At 36.9% G+C, this 20,293-nt stretch overlaps 1 protein-coding gene across 5 annotated transcripts in view; it reads right to left on the bottom strand.

Moving 5' to 3' along the window:
* fmnl1b (formin-like 1b) overlaps positions 1–20,293 on the bottom strand; it is a 39,656-nt gene that overhangs the window by 4,482 nt on the left and 14,881 nt on the right. For 2 of the 5 annotated variants that reach the window (XM_034311206.2, XM_034311164.2), the window contains exons 7-20: positions 18,735–18,843; positions 18,553–18,629; positions 17,723–17,816; positions 12,753–12,827; positions 11,940–12,050; positions 10,136–10,285; positions 9,799–9,900; positions 9,105–9,351; positions 8,864–9,016; positions 8,645–8,769; positions 8,263–8,465; positions 6,581–6,815; positions 1,737–1,805; positions 1,550–1,630 (exon numbers count right to left, since the gene is read on the bottom strand). In XM_034311206.2, coding sequence (XP_034167097.2) covers positions 1,550–1,630; positions 1,737–1,805; positions 6,581–6,815; positions 8,263–8,465; positions 8,645–8,769; positions 8,864–9,016; positions 9,105–9,351; positions 9,799–9,900; positions 10,136–10,285; positions 11,940–12,050; positions 12,753–12,827; positions 17,723–17,816; positions 18,553–18,629; positions 18,735–18,843 — 1,831 coding nt within the window. The remainder of the gene's footprint in view (positions 1–1,549; positions 1,631–1,736; positions 1,806–6,580; positions 6,816–8,262; positions 8,466–8,644; positions 8,770–8,863; positions 9,017–9,104; positions 9,352–9,798; positions 9,901–10,135; positions 10,286–11,939; positions 12,051–12,752; positions 12,828–17,722; positions 17,817–18,552; positions 18,630–18,734; positions 18,844–20,293) is intronic. The other 3 variants (XM_034311310.2, XM_034311273.2, XM_034311174.2) reach the window with 2 other exon arrangements.

Below are 20,293 nucleotides of genomic sequence, written 5' to 3'. Positions count from 1 at the left end.
TGATAACAATTGCCATTTTTTATTTCTTAAAACAATGACACATACTTTTTATCAGTTTATAGTTACATTTAATGTTCCTGTTATACTAGCTACACACAGGTGTTCTCTCAACAGTGTCATTTTTTCTCTCCTTAATATTAATCTTTAATAAGACAAAAAAACACACAGCCATGTTACTGAGAAATCACAAAGCTTTAACTCTTCTGTCCTGAAGATGTCAGAACACTGGACACTCTTTCCATAAATGTTAAATAAGAAAAAACATCACCATAAAAACAGGTTTTTAGCATGTTTATGTGGAGTGCCCACTATACCATTTCCTGTGTACGTTGTTAGACAGCATAAGGGAATGTGTGTTTATAGCTGCGTAAGAGATAACAGGACCTAACTTGTCTAAATGTAACTATAAATAGATAAAAACTACAATATGTTGTTCTTTAAGTAATAAAAAATTTAACTGCTGGCAAATTGCTGTGGTATAAGAGGAACAAAACACTTCGGGACAGCCCGTATACTTTTCCTATAACACCATGTCCCTGTTATGTAATCATCATAAATTTTAAGTTTTAAGTTATATCTCATTATTAATTTATCTCATTATCATATCAGTAAATCATGGAAACAAGGGGTTGCTTCATTTACAAATGAAGTCACAAGAGAAACTTAGAATCCCCTCTTTTGTTTCATTCATTTATTTTACGAATGAATATTAGGAATATCGAAGGCAGATTTTATGTCTTAATATTTTAAAATGTTACTGGGAGTCACATTTAGAAAAAACACATTTAAATTAATAGGATACCTATGAAATAGTTCAGTAATAAAAATGGGAAATTTTCCCTGTCCATTTACTTCCACTAAACAAACTAGCATTGTGTCTCAAATCATATATTTTTGTACTATTATAGACTGTTATTAAACACTAAGTGGTTTTCCTATTACAGTTAGTGTTTGAATTTTAAAACCTTACATGCCACCTTTAAACTTGTTGAAAGGTATGTTTTGTGTACCAGTCTTCTGGATTTTCTAAATTAGTAAATATTTTTGAATGTAAGAGCAGATTTTCAATTTGAGGCACAGATCATGACAACAATCACAATGACAGGGGAAATTTTTAAGAAAAACAGAGCTTGTCAGCATGTATAACATCGTTGTGCATGAAATAGCTAAATATTTTACTGTTCAACTTGGAAACCTGACGGACAGGGTTAAATCTTCCAGATGTACATAATATGGAACAAGTACAATACTACTCTGCTTGTAGAGCCGTATTACACAACACTTCCCACTAGACTGGTAAGTCAGTGCAAGGATATTCCTTTGGTTTTTAATCACTTATGTTATAAATACTTATGTTAATAACATATGAAAATGTTCGAATGTTACTGTAGTCCTATATTATGAATCTGAAATGTTAAAAACTGTTAAAAAAGGCTTGGAGTCACAGGAAATTCATAATGTCCATTTGGAGTTGTTTGTCCAAAAAGTTTTGGAATCTCTGTTATAAAGCATTTTATAAATTAGTCATCATTTACACATTTCATCTCACCTGATCGAGACTCTGGAGGCGAAAGCCGTACACCGCACCCCTCTTCCCGCTGTTCATGTAGTTCCCAAATGCAAGAATGATCTGAATGAACGAGAATAATATTGAATACAAATAATTGATACGGTGCTAGAACTATTTGGAAGATGCAAACCCAATCCAAATGCAATCCAAAACCCAAAAGCCGTACCTCCAGAATTTTCTTCAGTTTACTGGAGGATTTAATGGACATGGATGCAGCGATGATGGCATTCAGTTGCTGCAAGATTAAAAAAGGCAAGAGGGGAAAAGGGTGGCATTAAAAAAAGGAAAAGCAGATAAATTATCCAATTATCTAATCAAAGCAAATAGATGCTAAGCTGCTGTTCATCTGAATAATCTGCATTTACATCTCTGTGATAATGCAGAGATAAGCACTGTAATTATGTGATTATCTGAATAATTTTATGCTTTTTGTTGAATGTCTTGCTTAATTCTCACTGCTCTGTGAAAGGATCATCACACAAATACCAACTATTCTTACAAATACCAACTATTTTCTTGTAACTTCAAGACTTTATTCTCAAACTATTACATTTTTATTCTCGAAATATTACAGTTTTAATCTCAAGACATTACCATTTTTTATTTTAAGCTTAAGCTGTAATGTTCAGAATTTACTCTCAAAAACACTGCTTTTTTATTCTAAAGAAATATACAACTTTTTTTCTTGTAAATTTGAGAATTTACTCTGGAAATTTACAATTTCATACTAAACATTACCACTTTTTTATTCTCAAAAGATTATGGTTTTATTCTTGAAATTAAAAGTTATTTATACAAAAATAAATTAATTTTTTCCTTGCAAGTTTGAGAATTTATTTTCATAATATTTCAAATGTATTCTTGTTATATTTAAATGTATTCTTATAGTGAGCACATTTTCATGTAGCTTCAAGAATTTATTTTCTAAATATTACAATTTTATACCACTTTAAGAATTTATTATTGAAATATTATGGCTTTATTCTCAAAAAAATACAATTTCTTTCTTGTAATTTCATAATTCTCAAATATTACAATTTTCTTCTGGAGTTTCTTGAAACTTTCAGTGATATCGTACATCCTTGGATGCTTCTCCTTCAGTCATTTTGCAATGACTGGAGCCTTTAGCCAGGAGGTTGTGTCATCAGATGGTTACCAATGATCCTGAAGTGTTTCGACCCTTAACCATAACACTCTCCTGTTGGCGGGTCAGCAGTTGTGGCCAGCCACTACTCACTCCCTCCTGGCTGCCAGCTCAACTCCTCCCTCCCGCTCCAAATCCAACAAGAGGCTCTCTCTGCTGCCTCCCCCAGTCTTCGCACTACCTTCTTTCTCTCTATCCCCCTTAGTCCAACGTCTGTCATCAGCTTCCAGGCTAATTGGGCTGGAAAGCCCCTGCATCCCACCTTGACTGTGTACAACAATGTCTGCCAGCCTTTGTCCCTGCAATCCCGCACCAGATCATTATAGTGTTCAGACTTCCTTTCAAATGCCTCCTCCCACCCCTCTTCCTCACAGCACTGTAAGCTCCACTAGGATGATTTTCTTTCCTTCTGTGGAGAAAAGGACTGCGTTGAGTCTTAAGGTAGTGTGGACGACATCTGGGAACTGGAGTCTTCTCTTCAGGTCTACCCTAAGCTCCCATGCTTGGGCAGACTGCAGGAGACGTACCCTGGTGGCTTTGTCCCCTCCTTGACGAATGTTATACCAGGTGGCGGCTTGTTCCTATGTTGACATTTCCTGGTTCTCTCCTGCTCTAGGATATCCGCTGGCACAGTCAGTACTTTGTCATGGCACCATCTGTATCTGCCCTGGGCAAGCGCGTTCTTACATCCTGTGAAGATGTGTGCCATCGTTCCCTTTTGCCCGCGGAGCTTGCATGTTGGGTCATCCCTCATCCCCCAGGTTCACAGGGGATGGAAGGGTGTCATAGACGGCCCTAAGCAAGAAGCAGATCCGGTATGGCTCAAGCCTCCAAAGGTGAGTCTATGTCACCTTCCTCTTGGGGAGATCCCACCTTGTCCAGGCTCCCTGGGTTCCTAGCTCTGCAACCTTTGCCTTCCTCCGTTCTTCCTCTAGGTCCCTTATTTCCGCCTGGACCATGGCTCTTCTCTCCACAGGGTTGGCTTTCCTCCGCCTTTGGAAGCGGATCATTCTCAGGCCTTACCGTGCATGATGCTCCAATGATGTCTTTGAGCTTTAAGTTCCCTTCTGGTAGGGCCAGAGATGCTGAGGCCTCCCACTTCCGTCCTGACCTGGTTTTAATTCCAGCTTCTCTGACCTTGTTGTCTCTTGAGCCCCTGAAGATCATGGCCACCCTGCACTTCGCTACTTGGAACTCCTCAACCAGGGAAGAGAGGGGTAGTTGTAATTGCCCAGATCTGATGTACAGCCCGGCTGATGTGAAGCCTGGAGGAATTCCCAGCCACCTTCTGAGGTGTAAGTTGATCTTACGTTCCACTCCTTCCACTGATGTAAGTGGAACCTCATACACAGTCATCAGCCACATCAGTCTGGGGAGCAGGCCATGTTGATAAAGCCAAGCTTTAAACTTCCCTGGGAGTCCTGATTTGTCAATTTTCTTCAACCAACCCTCTGCTTGCTTCTCAGCGCTACGGATGTTGTTGTGGTTCCTTAATGACTCGTCGTACCACTTTCCCAGATACTTGATGGGATTGTCCTTAATGGAAGAAATGATCTCGCCTTTTATGACCAGATTGTACTGGAAGGAGATGTTACCCTGTTACCAAGCTCCTTGATTTTCTTGGCTTAAAAGTCATTCTGGCCCACTTTGCCACCTCATCAAGCTTTGTTAGGACCCACCTAGCTTGTACATGGGATGATGTTGTAATTGTAAGGTCATCCTTGTAACACCTGATAGCTGGTTGCCGGATTCCTGAGTCCATCATCGGGCCTCTGGTTTCCTTTTCTTCTGCTTTGATGATGAGGTTCATGCCCATGACGAACAAGGTTGGGGAGATTGTACATCCTGTGACAATCCCTCTCTCGAGGTGCTGCCACTGTGTGATGTAGTCCTTTGTTTTAAATCGGAGCTTGATTCCATCCAGGTAGCTGCTGATCATCGCCTTGATGTGATCTGGGATATGGTAGTACTTCAGAGCTGTCCTGATTAGATCGTGGGGGATGGACCCATAGGCGTTAGCCAAGTCCAGCCAGACAACTGTCAGGTCGCCTTTCTTTGCCCTGGCCTCATGTATCATCTGGCTTAGGACTCCTGTGTGTTCCAGGCATCCAGCAAATCCTGGGATCCTGCCCTTTTGGATAGAGGTGTTGACATATCCATTCTCAATCATGTATGTGGACATCCTCTTTGCCAGCACTGAGAAGTAGATTTTGCATTCAGCACTGAGTAGGGAGATGGTCCTGAATTGGCTTGTGCTCGCTGAGGCTTCCTCTTTGGGGACAAAGCATCCTTCTGCCTTCTGCCAGCTTGGTGGAACGGTGCCTTTCTTCCAGATCCTTCCACAACCGCTGGAGAAGCTGTGGGCACTTCTTGTACACTCTATAGGGTATACCGCTGGGACCTGGGGCTGACGCCGCTCGTGCCTTTTTAACCACTTCCTGGATTTCCTTCTAGGTTGGTTCATTGATGTTGAGCATGATGGTGGGGGGCTCTGCCATACCAATTACAGGATTTTCATCTAGGTCAAGACGGCTGTTTTGGTCACTATGCGTCTCCTTGAGAAATGCCTCCACCTCCTCTTTAGGGCTATTCAGACTCCCAGATTTACCTTCTCCCAGTAGAGACCTGGTGAAGTTGTAGGGATCCTTTATGAACTGGGCCCTCTGCTTCTCCTTCTCCTTGCTCAGTTTCCTCGTCCTTTCTGCCCTTCTTAGTCTCCTGAGGCGCTCCCGAAGCCTACTTGTGAGTTCCTTTATCCCTTCCTTTTCCTCAGTGCTACTTGCTTTGTATCTCTTGTTAAGGCTCTTGATCTCGTTCCTTAAATTGTGAATTTCCCTCTCTCTTCTGTTCAGTTGCTTCCCTTCCTTGATGTTGCCCTTCCTCGCTGTTGTACTAAATCGTTCCTTTGCTAGATTGTACGTGATCTCCTTGAGAGTATTCACTTTCCGCTCAGCTATGCCTGCTGATGTGACTTCAAGGATTCTGTTCAAGTCCTCATCGAAGCTAGCCCCCTCCTTGATGTCAGACATCCTTGGCCACCTAATCCTCTCCTTCATGGGCTCAGACTGTGGTATGGCATCTGTAGAAAAGCTTCCTTGGGGTGTATGTGACTGAGGTGCTGAGAAATCTCCAGTGCTGTGGGGTGCTTCCTGGCTGGAGCTTTCCTGCGTCTCACCAGATTCTAGATCTGCGCACTGTACCTGTGTCTCCTCCCTCCCACACTTGGTCTTGGCCTTCAGACTTTACTGTAAAAAGGTTATGATTTTATTCCCAAAAAATGACCACTTTGAGAATTTCTTTTTACAATATTGCGATTTTTATTCTCAAAATATTACCACATTTTATTTGTAATTTTAAGAATTTCTTCTGGAAATATTGATTTATTCTCAAAATATGAGCATTTTTTTGTAACATAGAATTTATTCTCAAAACATTATGATTTTATTTTAAAATATTAACACTTTTTTATTGTAACTTCAAGAATTTATTCTCAAAATATTCAGATTTTTTTCCCTCAAAATGTTACCATTATTTTCTCAATATACTGTGACTTTCTTCTAGTAAGAAATTTAAACTTGTCAGAATCTACAACTTCTCAAAATGTTACAAATCAGGTATTTTACTTTATCCTGCATAGTGTATAAGTGGATGGATTTCAATTTCAAAATCAAAGCGAGAGAGACTTTCATACCAGGATTTTTAAGTTAAGCTAAGCAATCGATTTGTCATATTCTTTAAAGATAAGCATCAATCTCAAGCTCAAATCCATCTCAAGCTAGCTAGTCTTTGGCTAAAGCGCATGATAAAACAGTGTGTAAATGTTAATACTGTAGTACAGCGTAGATTTCCTCAGAGGTAGTACTAACTGGCTGCAGGAGCTGGACGCTCTCACTGAAGTTCCCCATGAACGTGAGCATGTTGATTCGCTGACAGAGTCGTGGGATTTTCCCAAACTGGGCCATGAAGCGGTCTTCCTCAGAAAGCTCCAACACGGAGCGGCCATCACGCTCGTAATTTTGGATCAACTTCAGCTCGTAGTCTGACGGGATGAAACGCTCCAACTGCTCCAGAAAATCCAGACTTAATGCCTTCAGATTATACCTGAGTGAGAGAGAGAGAGAGAGAGAGAGAAACGTGCGTAAGAGTAGAAATTAGACGCAGATAAACATAAAAGACATGCTGAGACAGTGGACAAACGGCAACATCTTCAGGTATCAATTATTTATTTTTTTAAATTACATTTTTATATTTTTATTCTTTGACTACTATGCCCAGTTATTATTGTTTTTTTAAATTTTCTTTTGCATTAAATATTTAATTTAATATTTTTTTGCAATTTACTCATTTACTCAATTTACTGTGTTATTACTATCTTAGGTATTTATTTTACAGTTAATTTATTATTGCTTTTAGAAATTATTTATTTTTTATTTGTATAAAGTCTATTGCCATTCTTTTTTCTTGCTCTATTTTCTGCTTCTTCCTTTAAGCCATTTTTTTCTTTGTAAAAAATTATTATTGCTTAATTATTACAGTAGGTGAAAGGATCTGAAGCCATTTTTACTTCATTATTATTATGTTTAAAAATTATTTATTTAATTAATTTCTATTACATTTCTCTCTGCTTCTTTACTTATATTGTTTTTTATTACATTTTTTCTTTGTAAAGTATTAAAAGAGGCATATAAATAAAATGTATTATTATTATTATTATTATTATTATTATTATTATTATTATTATTATTGCAGAAGGTCAAAAGGCTACTTTTTTTACTATATTAGTTTTAGAATTTTCTTTTTTAAAATGTATATAGTATTTTTATTTTCTCTATTCTCTGCCTCTCTGTTTGTCATTGAGCTACACCTTAATGTATGAAAGATATTATTATTATTATTATTATTATTATTATTAACATTATTATTATTATTATTATTGTTGGTGGTGGTGGTGGTGAAGAGGCCAAAAGCCCACTTTTCATTACTTTATTTTTTTAAGAATTTTCTTTTTAGGATTTCTATTCCATTTTTATTTGCTTCATCATCTCTTGCGCTGTTTTTTCATTTATTTGTTCCTTTTTTCCTTCGAGCAACATTTTAAAATGTATGTATTTTATATTATTAAAATGTTTTTTCATTTTAAAAATGTTAACAAAATGTTAAAATGTTTTAATACAAGATTGCCCGAAGTTGATCATACTTACGAAGTCAGTATCAGATCAATGCAACACATTTCTGTTAGTTTTTGTGAATTTGTGCATTCATTTTTGCGTATTAATTCTTATTATTATTATTGATGAGCTTTGGGCAGTGGACACATGGCATTTTTATCATGATCTTTGTACTGTATATGGATTAATATTGCTAGAATCACTGTGTGTACACTGTGTGCTCCTTCCTGAGGAATAAAAGTCCCATGTTTTATTACACATTACATATTAAAAAAAATAGAAATAGAAATAGAAATGTCAAGACAAATGAGCAGGATATTTTTAAAACTTAACTGTATTTACAGTGTGTGTGTGTGTGTGTGTGTGTCTGTGAGACATACGTCTCAATGGCGGTGCAGATCTGGTTGGCGTCCATGCCTCCTTTGCGTAGAGTGATTGCCAGGTTTTTGGCTCGATTCGGCTCCAACAGAGAGATTTTACTGGAAGACTTCCGCGCGACTTTCATCTTCAGCGTGCTGATGCTGGTGGGAGGAGACTGAGCTTTCGTCTTGAACAGTTCCTCGAAAGTATCCATGTCCAACTCCTGGAGTGTGAAACACCACAATGAATGCAAGAAAGACATAAAATAAACAGATGATTTATAAGATTTGTTTGATTGCTTTAAGTATATCACTTGGGGGTGTGCTGTTATAGGAAAATAATCAGCGATGGTGTGGCGTAATATGGAGGGAAAAAAATAATAATAAAAAAATCACCGCTTACTGCTAAAACGTTTTCGTCATTCAGTTCAGTGAAGACGGTTCCAGCGACCTGCTCGTCCTTTAACGTCTGCCAGTTAAAAAGCGGCATGCGATATTTCGTCTGGATCGGTTTCTTATCCCTCATACCTATAACACAAACACATACACATACACACATATGGAAACACACAATGAGTATATCTGGATTGTCAGAAATCTACAGTGTGGAAGGAAATCTCACCTGTCCTAAAGGTGTTCAGAGGTGGAGGAGGCGGGGGAGGAGGTGGTGGGGGAGGGGCGGGGATCAGAGGTGGGGGCGGAGTTGGAGGTGAAGGTTGCGACTTTGCACAGGATGCACTTACAGGAACTTTTGCTTCAGTAATCTCATCTATGACTAAAGAAACAAAAATGAAACTTTTTTTAATGAAATTTGGAAAATGACAAAAATCTACAACTAACATAACAGACACACACACACGCACTTTCACCTGCATGAGGTAGTTGTGTGCTTCCTGCCTTGTGTATGACGTTCAGGTCCACGGATCCAGACTCGGAGCGCTCCATTCGGATGAGCCCCTGCTCCACAAGTGTCTGGACCTTCTGCTCGAGTGCCCTAGATAAGCGCTCTCGGTCCCTCTCTCTCTCCCTCTCCAGCTCTCTGGCCATCTCTCGTTCTCGCTCTCGCTGCTGAAGGGTGGAGATCTGCGTGCATGATTCCCGGAGGCTCTCCTGCATACACACACACAACACACACAGACATGTAGCGGCGCAATGCATAAAATCATACAGATACCAGAGTTTGAGTATTTCAGAAACTGCTGATTTTTATGCACAACTGTCTCTAACACAGAATGGTGCAAAAAAACAAACCCCCCTCCAAAAAAAAAACAGTTCTGCGCCTCGTTGATGAGAGACGTCAAAGGAGAATGGACAGACTTCTTTGGGCTGACAGGAGGACTAACTCATATAACCACTCTTTACAAATGTGTTGAACGGAAAAAGCATCTCGCCAGCACGTCAAAACGTGAAGCAGATGGGCTACAACAGCAGAAGACCACATTGAGTTTCTTTCTTGTCAGCCAAGAACGGGATTCTGAGGCTACAGTGAGGACAGACTGGACAGTTAAAGATGGGGTGGATCAGGGCATCTTTACTACCTTACTCATGTGCTCGTACCTTTAGGAGTTCCACTTCCTTAGAGGTGTGAATGAGCTGTTTCTCCAGGTCTGACACTTTTTCCATTGCTTCATTCTCACACTGCTGCAACCTGCTGCTCAACTGCAACACACACACACACACACACACACACGAGGCAGTCATTCAGTACAATTCAGTTCATTTTTATTCCCATAGCACTCTTTACTACAGACATTGTCACAAAGCCAAATTATAGAAATCCAGATTTAGATCCCTAATGAACAAGCCAGAGATGACAACGATGAGGAAAAACTCCCTGAGGCAACACTGAAACTTGTTTATGAGTGTGTGTGTGTGTGTGTGTGTGTGTGTGTACCTCGGCGTTATTCTGCTGGAGTTCTTCTAGGTGCTCCAGTAAGGCGTTTTTGGTCTCTGCGTCCTCCAGCAGGGCTCCAACATCGAACAAGTTATCTAGATATGCCTGGACCTGGACCTGTAATCTCTCACTCTCACTCACTTTTAATGTCTTCTCACACACACACACACACACACACACACACAGAGGATATGTACCAAATGCTAGAAGTGAGTTTTAGTTATTGTTCTTACTAAAATTTCACCCATGTAAAATACATAAAGTCCTTTTTTTTTTAAATTAAATTAAAAAATTTTTTTTTTTTTTTACATTTTTATATGCAGTTACAGTGGCCAAGGGAATCCCATAATGCACTGCAAATGCACACAGAGAAAATTTCATTCATTATAATTAATAAAATAAGTGATGCTCTCTTTTTGGGAAAAATCTTCATTATTGCAGTGTTTATGCGCACTCTCCCTAACATTTTATTATATAATGTATAATTAAATATATTATATTATTTATTATTCTTAATGATTGTGATTTGTAAGAATTCCCCTTTTTATTTATTTATGTATTTCTTTGTTTGTTGGTTACATTCTTTGATACTGTACTTAAGTCTGATCTAGTATCTGTTCTCTGCTTGAGTTCTTCTTTCACCTCATAAATTTGACTTTTTTACTTACTTACATAAAAAAAAACAACTCTACTCAATACATTTTCATACACTACATCATTATATTTCTCTAGAGCATGGGTGTCAAACACACAGCCTGTATTTATTTATTTATTTATTTACTTACTTGCATTTTTGCATTTATTTATTTGTTAGTTTGTGTGTATTTTTAATCAAGGTTGCTTTTAAAAATATCTAACAAAAATTTTTATTTATGTATGAATGTATTTATTTAGTTAATTATTTGCATGTTTATTAGTTTCTTTATGTACATTTTAAATTTTATTTCCATGTTTGTTTATTTTTTTGTTAGCTTGGATGTGTTTTTAATCTATTCGCTTAATATTTATTTTTTATTTGTTGCTTAATATTTATTTGTTTGATTACTTGTTTGTTTTTTGTTTGGCGCATTTCTAACAGTCAAGGCTGCTTTACATAATATGTAACACAAAGAAAAAACAAAACTATTTATTTATTTACATGTTTGTTTGTTTATTTTTTTATTTGTTAGTTTGTGTGCGTTTTTAATCAACTATTGTAATTATTGTTTTTTGTTGCTTAATATTTATTTGTTTGATTGCTTTTTTTTGTTTGTTTGGTGCATATCTAACACTCAAGATTGCTTTACAAAATATGTAACAACAAAGAAATAACAATAAATATAAAACCTAAAAAAAAGGAGTATAAAAGGAATAATAACATTACATGAATTTTAAGATACAAAAAAAAAAAAAAGTTCAAGATGTATTGTATATATTTGCATAGGTTTGTGTTTTCCTTTTTAAATGTAATATATAGCATTAAAAAAAATAAAATATATATGTGTGTATATATGTATATATATATATATATATATATATATATATATATATATATATATATATATATATATATATATATACATAAGCAAAATCAACCTTTTATTTAAATATCTTGTATTTAATCAAAATACTGTAAATACAACTGTAGTTTTAAAATATATTTGTCCCCTAATTAGCTTTAGATTCAAATCAGTTCTCACCTATTAAATGATCAGTTTGTCATAAGGACACTAATATAATGCTGCATGTGTGTGTGCATGCATGCGTGTGTGTGTGTGTCTGTGTGCACGAGCATGTGTGTGTGTGTCTGTGTGTGTCTTGTCACCTCCAGGTAATCGTCCAGTCCCAGCTGTGTGAACTCGTACTGCAGATGAACTCTGAAGTTCATGTTTTCTACAGAATGCACCACGATATTGATGAACTGCATGCACGCCACCTAGTGGATAGATATGATATTAAACATTTCTCTTTCACCTACTGAAAATAAATCTGGAGTTACACAAAGGCTTGCTGAATTTAAAGTGAATTCAAACAAAATCATTATATGTGTATTTTGATAATAATATTGCATTCTTTTTTTTTAAAAAAAATAACTGTTTACGTTTTTAAAAACATTTTAATATGTTCATCACTGTTGAAGTTTTGCTTCACGACTGCAACTTCCTGTTATGCTTTTTACTACAAAAACTTTGCTCACAGTGAATAAACACTGGTCGTGCTTTACCATGAAGGTGAAATTTATTACTGGTGAAGGGGATGAAGTAGACGCAGAATTAGAGATGTTCCTCCTGAACTGTTTGAATGGCTAGCATTACATCAAGAACTAAGTAGGTCCATTTTTATCACTTAGAGAGCCAGGTGATGTAATGCTTCAGAGGAACCACCTTCGCTAACTAGTCTAGACAAGTAGTGACGAGCAGCTGAAAAACCCATGGGGGCTCATTACAAAGAAAAAAAAAACAAAACAGGACAGCGAAGACACTCTTGACCATTCAACCTTATGCACTAACACCATCATCTATCTAACAGAACTCCACTGGCCAGCTTAGAGTCTGTGGGCGTGGCTTTGAGTGGGAACTGGCGGCAGGTCCAAGGAGTAAAACCATCATTCCAGTGTTGTTCTAAAAGTAGAGCTCACCATGAAGTCGATGTTACCATCTTCGTTACGGAAGTAGGCCATCAGCTTTTCGAAGCGGCTCTTCTCCCCACACACCTACACACACAAACACACACACACACACACACACACACCTTACCTGAGTCAACATTTACCTCAAACTAAAGTATCAAACAAGCTTCAAACTAGCAAGAAGTGTACTGATTTTGTCATTATTAAAATTAATTCTTAATTAAAAATCCATTATTTACAACTGAGATATATTTATTTATTTTTTAATCATTTAATAATTTGCAGCACACATTTAGTTCACAAGTACTATAAGTATACAGTGGTAGCGTGCTAGTACGACAGATGTACCATAGTAATCATCGTACAGCCATGGTTTTGAAAACAAAGTTTTGCTATGGAAGGAGTCTCCAGTGTCAGTGCTTTGTAACAGTCAGAAGTAAAGCAGTCATTTTACATTTTCCGAAAATATGGTTTCTCTGTAACATGACAAGCTGCAATTTATGCCTTACTAACTTCAAGAAAGAGGGAAAAAAACAGAGACTGGTAAGTTTATAGTTTCACGGACCCTCCACAACATATAAATGGATTAAAAAGTATGATGTCTTATTGATTAATACATGTAAAATTTGTTGTACAAGAGCTATAAAAGACATTAGGACGTGGTGGCTGCATTGCACCAGCACGTTGTTGATTATTTTCCTATAACAACAGTGTTTTATTTTTTACTTAACACCTTCAGTCACTTTATTAATTTGGGCATAGCAACAGATGAGCTACGGTCATTAACCTAACACAATGATAATTGTAATATTTTTAAGGACACATAATAACATTTGACATTTAAGCAATTAATACATTTATTACTACTACTGTTGTCAGAAGATACCATCAACAATATCTTGGGACACATTCCATGCTTATGAATATGCTTCTTTTGCATCACCACACACGCACACAAGAGGGCAGCGTAAACTATATGTCTCATGTATACTGTAACAGGTGTAACTGTAACACACACAGGATTCTCAGAGAATTCTTCATTGCGGTTTTCTTTCTTTGCATTTATAAAGTTAAATATAAAGTGGACATATACTTCCTGGTGTGTGTGTGTGTTAAAAACAGACAAGGCACAACTCAAAGGAATATGTGTGTTATCCAGTGCTGATTTTATCACTTCTGGAGCTCTAAGTCAAATTCTTTTTTTTTTTTTTTTTTAAACCCCTCCAAAGATTGTGTATCATCATAACATATTGTAAGGCCTCAGAAGAAAAACCTGAAACAACACCACCACTTACAGTGTTCTGTTATAGGAAAATCAACAACGAAAGGGCAGTGTGCAGCTGAGTCCCTGTTACCAAACAGTGTTTGATTAATTTTCAATAAACCTCTTCTAAAGTGTTTTATTCCTCTTATACCACAGTAATGTGCCAAGTGTTTACTTATTAAAGAACAACACATCAAATGTTTTAATCCATTTATAATTAGATTTATAATCCACAAAACAAGGTCCTGTTTTCACTTACTTTATTGCAGCTATAAACACTTTTTAAAATTTTGGAAAAACAACAAAAGAACAAGATTTTTATGCCAATAATATCCTTTGACACCTCTTCTTTAACCCTTCATGCATAGTATCCACACTAATGGACAGTCAAATAAGGCTCTTTTATATTTTATCAAATATATCACCTTCTGTAGCTTTCTAGACTATTTATTGTTCTCAGTATTCACTAACTTTGTACTTAAAATAAAAAAAATAAATAACAAATAAAAAAATAAAATGTAAATTTAAAAAAATAAAAATTTTGGTGACAGACTCTACTGAACACCTTAGATTTTTTTTTTGTGTGTTTTAAACTAGTTTTTTTTTTTGAGGAAGATGTTTTTTTTGTTTGTTTGGTTTTTTACCTCTTTGCATCATGCAATCTGTGTAAATTTTATATTTTCAGAAATTTTACAGAAATTACAGAAATTTTATATTTTACAGAAATGTTATATTTTCAGTTTATTATTTTTTTAAATTATTTTTGTCTTCATTACGTATTTTAGGCCTGACAGATTATTACTGTCTTAGCTTTTTTTTTTTTTTTTTTTTTACTCATGGACAATCCATTTACTTACAAATATTAGACAGAATCAATATTCTTATAACATGCTATTTTAAGTAAAATCAAAGAAGAAAGAAAATCTATAGAATCTGGATATGCGTATAAATAATTTATGCACGAAAGTGTTAAGAAGCCTTAAATATATTTTACCAAAATCAATGTGGAAATGTTTTTATTTAGGCCACTTTCTGACTTTCTTACATGACTTTCTTACATGATTGTAAAAATAGTCATTCCACATAACAGCATTAATGTTATGCTTTGATCAAGTTGTCGGATGGTGATGCTGCACTCGAGAAGAAGTTGCAACTTGTTTTTCACAGCCTACAACTGGTAAAAACCACCAAAAACTTCAAATTTCATCTTGTCAACTTGGGGTAGTCTTCTAAATTACTAGTTCCTTCCCTGTTTATGGAGTGACGTCAAATCAACATGGCCCCCACACTGTGAACAGTGCAAAGTCCCTCTTCTCTACTTTTAAATGAGTTTATAGCAGTATTGGCTTTAGATCGGATAATATACAGACACAGTACTTGGTTAAATCTATAACATTGACTATACTAATCACTGTTCTGAGAAGGTAATCATCATCATTAGAGTCATCACTAATCTTAGCTTATTGCTAACACTACTCGGTATTGTCCGTTGGCTAGCTTGTTGCTATTGTCCGCTGTTGTTGCTGTGCTGCAGTTCAGAATTGTGCATGAATGTTTGAAGTTCACTATAGTAGAACAGAACCAACAGCCACTCAGGCCTGTAACTGTAAAAGTGCATTTAAAGTAGCTTTTTTATGAGCTTTACATGCTCTGATACGCTTTCATGGAGGTGTCCATATTTTTTTTCCTCGTCGCATGTTAAATGTCCCAAGGTGGGAAACAATGTTAGTACAACTTGCACATTACCACTTACAAGGCACCATGAATGCAGCATTAGGCTAGGTGCAGATTCAGTATGTAGCCAGATAAAGAGTGTCAAAATGTCTGTGATGTTCCTGCACCATCACGTCATCATCAAAACAGAGCAGAGTCCTTACACACTCTGTACAGATGACTGCGGACAAAGTTTTCATATATTTAAACGAGCTAATAAAAAAAGACATTAAAGACATAAAAGTCAATTAAAAAAAAGTTTTACAAATAATAAATAACCTGGAAAATATGTAGAAATAACCTGGAAAATATGTAGAACCTGATGAAAAATAATTGTTTAAGCCATGATCTCAGCACAAGTGTATTAAGTGGATGAGAAAACCCATGAGTCGGGAAAGCTGACTTCTGGTCCGGAATGTTTGTTTGGATAGGCCTCCTCTCCGTCTTTTTATAGATGCTCTAGATCCTGGGGCGGAGCTTCTTGAACATGGGCAGGAATGGGAAGTGGGCTCAAATAGTATAAAAAAAATTCATTCAAATGTCGAATCAAACTACTTAACTGTTAGAGAGATAATTTTAAAAAAATCTCACCTAATGCAGCTTTAATAACAAGAAATGTAGCCCACAGGACACAAGTGTGTGAATGTGCAAAAGGGAAACATTTCAATTCAGTGTAGTTTTCAGATTCAGTCGCTTAGCTGTTAACAATACAGTTCATGACATCAATATCGGCAGCTGTGTGGGGGCTACGTAATGGCGGATTACACCACTTGTAGTGTGTGTTAGTGGTGTGTTTGAGGTGTGTATGTGTGTGTGTTTGTGTATAGTGTGTGAGAGAGGCTCCTGAATAATGCAGAAGTTGGCCTACTGCTCTCTACCCAAACAATACCTACATTCTGTCACCACCATCACCATACGACACCTGAACTCCCTCCTACACACACACACACACACACACACACACACAAAACACACACACAGCATATCCCCCACACTCACTCTTTATCTCTTCCTCGTTTAACAGCTGGATGGCGATGCATCATAATTAAATAAAAATGTTGATCATTGATTAGCATTAACAGTGTGTGTGTGTGTGTGTGTGTGTGTGTGTGTGTATGTAAGGGACACCATGCCAGCATGTATGCCTGTGTGATCTTTCATTCTGCAGTATGCATTGTTAATTAGATCGCAGTGTCTAAATATTTGATTCATTTGATTCATTGTTGACCCGATCACATTACAAGCCTTTAAAACCAGCTTCGATGACTACTAACACACACACACACACACACACACACACATAGTCCTAGTATTATGTTACTCACCATTTACAAGAACTGACGTAAATATCATAAGAGCAACAATGTGTACTCAGTCTGGAAAGTTATGTCAATATTTATGCGGGGAAATTTACGCGTATTCAGACTTTGTCTACGTCTTTGTCTACAACTTTGTTGCAGACTTTGTCTACATCTGCGGTACTCACCATTTACAAGAACTGACGTAAATATCATAAGAGCAACAATGTGTACTCATTCCGAAAGTTACTTCAATATTTATGTGGGGAAACTTATGCGTATTCAGACTTTGTCTACATCTTTGTGGATTTCTGGGCTCACCAGTCCGATTATTAAAATGACGTGCCTGTAGTTTACGCCTCCAGTGTTGTCAGATTTTTCTTGAGCAGAAGCACCAGAGACTGAGTATTTCACTAGCATTTATAACAGCTAATAAAATAGCACTTGATCCAGCACATACTATTATTTTGCTTTTTTTTTTTTTTTTTTTTTTTTTTTAACATTGTACTCCAACAGTTACTTGAGCTCACAAGATACTAAATCAAGAGTATCATGAACTCTCGTAACTCTCATAACTTCTGAATAATGCATATTTAGCATTTGTACAAGGAGTCTCCAGTGTCTGTGATTTGTAACGGCATGCCCCCAAATGTTTTATTCTTTACACGCCGTTACTCAGATATAACACCGATGACTTTTCTCACCTCTTTAAAGTTGCTGAAAGCTGAGAGGATGATGTCATGACCTCCTCGGACAAAACACACAGCAGCCAGCAGCTCCAGAACCAAGGCTTTAGTTCTACAAAACACACACACACAAGAACTACATTGTATTTTTTTGTATTCTTTTACTTCTTTTAATATGTTTGTATCTTAAGAGCAATGTTTTAATTCTGCATTGAATGTTTTAATTCTATAGATTTTTAAAATCAAAATTAAGCAAATTTTTGCTTGTTCATTCCTCTGGCTTATTTTGTTGTTCCCTTCCTGTCCTTCATCCTTTCATTTGTCTATTTTTTTGTTTTCTTCCTTGCTTTGGCTAATTTTTGGTGTTTTGTTCCCTTCCGTCAATTATTGTTTTTCATTGTTCCCTTCCTGTTCTTCTTTCTGTTATTTTTTTCTTCCAGCCCTTCCTTTCTTCGACTGTCTTTTGTTCCTTCATCCCATCTTTCCTTCCTCTATTTCTCAATATTCCCTTCCCATCTTTCCTTCTATCCTTTGGCTATTTTTCGTTGTACCCTACCTGTCCTTCCTTTCTTTGGCTCCTTTTCACTGTTATTCTTCCCATCTAATCTTTTTTCCTTTGGCTATTTTTCTTTGATTCCTTTGGCAATTTTCATTGGTCCTTCTCTTTCCTTCTCTCTTTCCCTCCTTCCATCATTCCTTCCATCCATCACTTTTTCTCTTTCCCTTCCTTCTTTCCTCCAGCTATTTTCCATTGTTCCCTTCCCTTCCTTCTTTCCTCTGAATACAGGCCAAAGTCATATCTAGTTCACACACACACACACACACACACACACACACACGTATCTTACCTGGCATTGTTAGTGTTGAGGCTCAGTGTGATCTCATTGACACAGTTTGGGTGGCTCATCACCTGATTGAACCCTGACTGAGAAACAAAATGACACAAGAAACAATTATTCAAGGCCAAAGCAGGAATGAAGTTGTGTGTGCATGTGTACATCCCTCTGTGTGTGTGTGTATTGGATGAAACCTGGTAGTTCATGATGGCCCGGAGGCACATGATGCAGAGGTGCAGGTGGTCTTTCTGACAGAGCAGGCGTGAGTTCCTCAGAGCCTTCCTGTTGTGGAAAGAGTTCAATCTGCAAACATCACACATGCAAACAGAGAGGAGTGCTCTCACACGCACACACATCATTTTATTTACCCCTCCATCATAAATACTGACCAATGAGTGAGGATGGGGTGGAATAATAATAATAATAATAATAATAATAATAATAATAATAATAATAATAACTGTGTGAAATGTCTGCTGCAAGCTGATTGGGTGATTGTGGGCATGTTTTTGAAGAAAATCAGTGATCATTAGAAATCAACATACACATTGGCACAATGATTCAGTACACCAAATTTCAGCTCGATTGGACTCCACCCCTTCTTAATGGCCATAGTCCAACCTCTGCTCATATCTTGGACTTCAAGTTTCACATGAATCCATGCAAGGTATCATGAGTTACAGCTGTTTGAGTAAATTAGGCTTTACCTCCCTAGTATTAATTGGCATGTAGTAACCATACTGTTTATAAATCTCAAGATATAAATCTGATTTTTGATAATTATTAGGTTCTCACTCTGCTAAGTAATATGACACCATCTCTGTGAAGCCAAACATCCCAGGGCTAGTTTATGAGACATGGGCCAAAATGTAAAAGTCTGTGCAATAGCGAAACCACTGAGTAAATCAGGCTCATCTTGCTTGCCTGGGTGGCGGGAGGGAGTACTCTCTACTGACCCAGTTTCACTTCTCTGTGACTTATGGTTTGGTGTGCATAATCAGTTTTAGGAGAGGAAAATAAGAAAAACCTTTGGCGCTTGGACCCCTAATAATAATTACAGTATGTAATAGGGTCACAATTCAATTCGATTCTCTATACTGGCTTCACGTTTGAGATTCGATTTGATTTATTTATTTTGTACAAAATTTGAATGAAGAAAAAATATGACTGAATTACAAACACTGCAAAGCAAAAGGTGCATTTTTGTCTGTATAAAACTAAATAAATAAAATAGTGCTACAAACAGAAGTTTAAAACAAAGTGTCTGAGCTAGGGACTTTGAAAATGATTGAATGAAACATAATGAGCTCTGTAGCAGAAATAGAGCTCCAAAGTTTGGTAAAAATGCCTGATTTCCAGGCCTCTGGTGTTGATTGAAAGCTACTGAAGAGCTCTGTTTAAACCATTATATAACATAGTCATGTAACCGTATAACGTATAATGCGTGTTTGTCGTTGCAATCCGGTGCTATCAGGCTATCAGACTTCACAAGTGCAGATCTCACGGGCTCTCCATGGAAGAATGTGATCATGTGACCAGCGTGCTCTCTGTATATTTTAAATCTATGTGTTGCGCTGATTAAGACCTCTTGTGTTCAAACAGTGCGCCCGCATTCCATGCATAATTAACAGAATGCTGATTTCCATGATGTGAATCGCACATTTCCATGATGCACGTTGTCACATTTTCGCATTGCGATACATCTGGGTACAACTTCATGACTGTGCAAGGATTCAATTTGAATTCAGATCTT

This window comes from Pangasianodon hypophthalmus, chromosome 1 (genome assembly GCF_027358585.1).
Source record: "Pangasianodon hypophthalmus isolate fPanHyp1 chromosome 1, fPanHyp1.pri, whole genome shotgun sequence".
NCBI classification, from domain to species: Eukaryota; Metazoa; Chordata; class Actinopteri; order Siluriformes; family Pangasiidae; genus Pangasianodon; species Pangasianodon hypophthalmus.
This window is presented reverse-complemented; position numbering and strand designations above follow the sequence as displayed.